We start from the raw sequence: 5,024 nt of genomic DNA on the forward strand, positions 1-5,024 counted from the left end.
GCTCTTTCTCCGCTTAATTTTATCAGGTTTCAAAAAAAAAAAAAAATGCGAATTTTATTATATGAAGATGTGGTAAACAAGCCATAGGAATATATATATATATATATATATATATATATATACTACCGGCACTCATCCATTTTTTTCTGGTAAAAAAGATTTTATTTTGCTATTTTTTAATTGGTGAGGTATTACTCTTATGGAATAATGATAATTGAGAAGCTCGAGCTTCTCTAATGGTGGTAATTCCAGAAATGTAGAGAGATAGAAAGAGAAATAGAAAGAGGAATTCTAGAGAGAGAAGTGGTTGGAAGTTATTTCATTCAGAATTAATGAAATTGAGTTTGTTACAATTAGTTATATAGTGGAATATGACATCATCATCCACTAACCCAAAATAACAAAAATGCAACAAAAATGCTAGCTGGAAAGCACTAACAAAGCAAATAACAGAATTCAACTAATTCTTAATCAAATTCCTAATTTCACCATATCATAGCTTCCCCCGTTCAAAGAGACTTGTCCTCAAGTCTAAGAACTCAAGAACTCAGGAAAACGATGCTCAAAAGATTCAGCTGACTCCCAAGTAGTCTCAAAATTAGGGAAACCAACCCATTTAACCAAGTACTACATAACTGTCTGACTTTGGTGCTTAACAATTCTTCTGTCAAGTATAGCTTCAGGCTGAATTATTTCATAATCAACATTCTGGCCCTGAAATACAGTAGGAATATGAGCCACCATAGGAAGAGTACCCTTGAAAATTTTTAACTGAGTAACATGGAAAACATCATGAATCTGAGCATCAGCTGGAAGTTTGAGCTTGTAAGCCACTTTTCCCACAATTGCAGCTACTTGAAATGGCCCATAATACTGGTGAGAGAGCTTATGATTGACCCTTCTTTTCACTGAGCTTTTCCTGTAAGCTTGTAACTTGAGCCACACCCAATCACCAACTTGAAAAACCCTCTCAGACCTATGTTTATCAGCCTGGTCTTTCATTCTCTTCTGAGCTTTCAGCAAGTGAGTTTTTAACTCATGAATCATAAGTTCTCTTCTTTGCAGACTTCTATCAACTTCTGCATTATTAACTTCACCAGGAAAATAAGGCAAATGCAATGGAGGAGGTTAATTGTATACTACTTCATAGGGTGTCAGGTGTAAGGAAGAGTGGAAGTGTGTATTATACCACCACTCAGCAAGAGATAACCATTTGTGCCACTCCTTTGGATCGTCACCTGTCATACATCTAAGGTAACCCTCTAGACACCTATTCACTACCTCTGTCTGAACATCAGTTTGAGGATGGTAGGCAGTAGACAACAGAAGTTTGTGCCATGTAAGGTGAATAACCCCTTCCAGAACTGACTAATGAAAACATGATCTCTGTCACTTACTATTGACCTTGGCCAACCATGAAGCTTGAAAACATTATCCAAATAGCATTGTGCAACTTGAATAGCAGTATAGGGATGAGATAATGCCATAAAGTGAGCATACTTACTGAATCTATCCACAACCACAAAATAACCTCAAATCCAGCAGACTTAGGCAATCCAGTTATGAAGTCCATTGAAATATCAAGCCAAACTTCATCAGGGATTGGCAATGGCTGCAAATGACCTGGATATGCTGAGGTATCATACTTGGCAGCTTGACAAACCACACAATGCCTAACAAAATGACTGACATCTCTGGTCAACCTTTTCCAATAGAACAGATGCTTAACCCTTTTCAAAGTCAATTCCCTGCCTTCATGACCACTTTCTGGAGAAGCATGATGCCAAGTCAGTATTTTATTTCTTAGCTGGACAGAAGGACCTACCACAATATTTCCCTTCCTAGTTAACAGCTTGCCATTCCACAGAAAATCAGGAACTAATTTCTGATTCTGCAATTGCTGGATAATTGCAGCATAATTAGCATCAAGTTGATAGCTGGCAGTGATCAAAGATTTCAGATTAGAGTCTACCACTGAGATTGCCATAAACAAAATTTCATACCTAAGAACCCTTGACAAAGCATCAGCAGCCACATTTTCCTTCCCACTCTTATATTGTATCTCATAATCAAACCCCATTAACTTTGAGAGCCAGAATTGTTGAAAAGGAGTAGAAATCTTCTGTTGAAGCAACCATTTTAAACTTTTCTAGTCAGTTTTAATCACAAAATGACCCCCCAACCAAGTACTGCTCCCACTTCTGTACAACAAACACAATAGCCAGCAATTCCTTGTCATACACAGATAACTTCTGCCATTTTGGTCCCAAAGACCTACTGATATAGGCTAAAGGGTGTCCCTCCTGCATGAGAACAACACCTATGCCAGTTTATGAGGCATCAGTTTCCAAAAGAAACTGTTTGCTAAAATCTAGGATAACCAATACTGGTGCAGATATCAAAGCTTCTTTTAAAGACTCAAAAGCTGACTGAGCCTGGTCATTCCAGTGAAAGCCATTCTTTTTGAGCTGATCAGTTAAAGGCTTGCATATTACTGCATATTTCCTGATTAACTTTCTATAATAGCCAGTAAAACCCAGAAAGCTTCTCAATCTTTAACATTGGCTGGTACAGGCCAACTATTCACAGATGCCACCTTTTTAGGATCAGTCTCTACCCCATTCTTGGTGATAAAATGTCCCAAATACTCAACCTTATGAGTAGCAAAGATACACTTGCTTTCCTTAGCATACATAGTATTATCTTTCATCAATTCAAACACCTCAGACAGATGTGACCAATAATCTTGTAAAGTCTTGCTATACACCAAAATGTCATCAAAGAAAACAAGAACACATTTTCTAAGGAGAGGCCTAAATACATGATTTATCCAACTCTGGAATGATGCAAGAGCATTAGTGATACCAAAAGGCATCACCAAAAACTCATAGTGTCCAGTGTGAGTCTTAAAAGCTGTTTTGAAAATATCAGCTTCTCTCACTCTCATCTGATGATAGCCTGCCCTTAAGTCTAACTTTTTGAACACAGTAGCTCCAGCTAACTCATCTATCAACTCATCAATTACAGGTATAGGAAATTTATTTTTAACTGTCCTGTTATTCAGCTCCCTGTAATCAACACACAACCTCCAAGTTCCATCTTTCTTCCCCACAAGAACAACTGGAGATGCAAAAGGGCTAGAACTAGGCTGTATAATTCCTCTATCTAGCATCTCTTGTATTAGCTGCTCTATGATATCTCTTTGTTTTAAGGGATACCTATAAGGTCTATGTTTACTGGTGTACTACCAGGCATGAGGGGAATTGAATGATAAAAAACACCTCTAATTGGAGGTAATTCAGTAGGTTCAGCAAAGACCATGACATATTTCTGTTTAAGATCAATGAGTTCAACACAATTCCCAACATCAGTAGAACACAATTGTGTTCCCTTCTCCCATACAGAACAATGCTCAGACACATGTAACAAACACAGTTGAACTGTAGAATTCTTAAACTTAACCCCAGGCTTCCCTTCAACCACAGAAAGTTTCTTAGAAGGTATTCCCTTTAATTCCACAGGTAAGCCTTTGAAGTCAAATTCCATTCTTAATTTCTTAAAGTCCCAATTAATAGGCCCCAGCAGCCTAAGCCATTGAATTCCCAAAACCATGTCACAACTCCCAAGAGGAATTAACAAAACATCAGCATCAAACTAATGACCTTGCATAGTCCAAGAAAAACCCTTACACATGTGAGTACAAGGGATATGATTTCCATCAGCCACTGAAATGGACTGAAATGGAATTTTATCCAACTTACAACCTAACCTGGAAGCTATATTCATATCAACAAAGTTGTGTGTACTACTTGAGTCAATAAGGATATGTAAATCCTTACCCTCTATTGTCCCCTTGACTCTCATAGTTTGAAATGATTGAGAACCAGCTAAAGCATGCACTGAGATTTGAGGATCAGAATCACTGTCACTAGACCCTAAGACCTCATCAGTACCTTTTTCAGACAAACTATACCCAGGAATTTCAAATGTAAAAAGCTGTGGCTCCTTAAAAGCACATTTATGCTCCCTATTATAAGGTTGATCACAGTAATAGCATAAACCTTTAGCAATCTTCTCTTGTCTTACATCAGTAGGAATGTGTTTAAAAGGTTTTGAAGTTGGTTTGTGTTTAGAACAAGAAGAAGTGTTTGAAGTAGACAGAGGTGTAGGAAGAAGAGGTGGTTTTGAATTGGCTAAAGGCACAAATGGCTGTACATTCTTGCCACTAACAGCAAAATATTTAGTTTGCTTGAAAACTTGAGCTGATGAATTAAGATTTTCTTCCTGCAGCCTAGCAAAATCAAATGCAGAAGCTGTTGTTGAAGGTTTAAAGGCTTTAACAAAAGGTTTAACAGCATGTTTGAGACCTCCAATAAAACTATCCAAATAATATGAATCAGGAAAAACATGATTGTTCATCATCAAAATAGATCTAATGTTCTCAAATTCATCAATATATTCCTCAATTGAACCAGTTTGCTGCAATCTATTAAAGTGCTCAACCACATCCAAAGCAGAATTATCCCTAAATCGAGCATACAAATCCACAACAAAATCATTCCAATCAACCAAGACAGATCGTCTAACAGAGAAATAATTCATCATCCAACTCTCAGCCTTATCAGTCATGTTTAAGGAAGCTAAATCGACCTTATGTTCATCAGCAATTTTGCATAAACTAAAGTATTTGCAACATTTCTTCAACCAAATTCGAGGATTATTGCCATTGAATTTAGGAAACTCCAGTTTAGGGTTCATACCTAAGGTCCTGGTGGAATTGGACCTGTTAAAGCTGTTATTCGAAGAAGAGGAAGGAGTAGATGGTTCAGAAGTTGGAGTCGAAGCCTTCTCGGTTAGAAATGTCTGCATCATTCTCATCATCTCCTCAAATTTTTGCTCGATTCTAGAGTTTTGATCCTCTAATCATTTCTCTAAGTTCTTGAGTTGAGCTTCCATGGCTGTCACTCTTCGAGTTACAGGCAGAGGCGCCAAAATCTCCTACTGAAGAAATAAGCAAGAACGAC

At 37.5% G+C, this 5,024-nt stretch overlaps 1 protein-coding gene across 1 annotated transcript; it reads right to left on the minus strand.

Moving 5' to 3' along the window:
- Window positions 1–627: 627 nt before the first annotated feature.
- LOC145640127 (uncharacterized) lies at window positions 628–2,080 on the minus strand. The gene is made up of 2 exons (XM_081691437.1): window positions 1,405–2,080; window positions 628–1,079 (listed from the first exon to the last, which is right to left on the minus strand). The coding sequence occupies exons 1-2, from the start codon at window positions 2,078–2,080 to the stop codon at window positions 628–630; spliced, it is 1,128 nt and encodes a 375-aa protein (XP_081547563.1).
- Between the last annotated feature and the right edge of the window lie 2,944 nt (window positions 2,081–5,024).

Source organism: Chenopodium album, chromosome 7, assembly GCF_948465745.1.
Source record: "Chenopodium album chromosome 7, dcCheAlbu1.1, whole genome shotgun sequence".
In the NCBI taxonomy this organism is placed as follows: Eukaryota; Viridiplantae; Streptophyta; class Magnoliopsida; order Caryophyllales; family Amaranthaceae; genus Chenopodium; species Chenopodium album.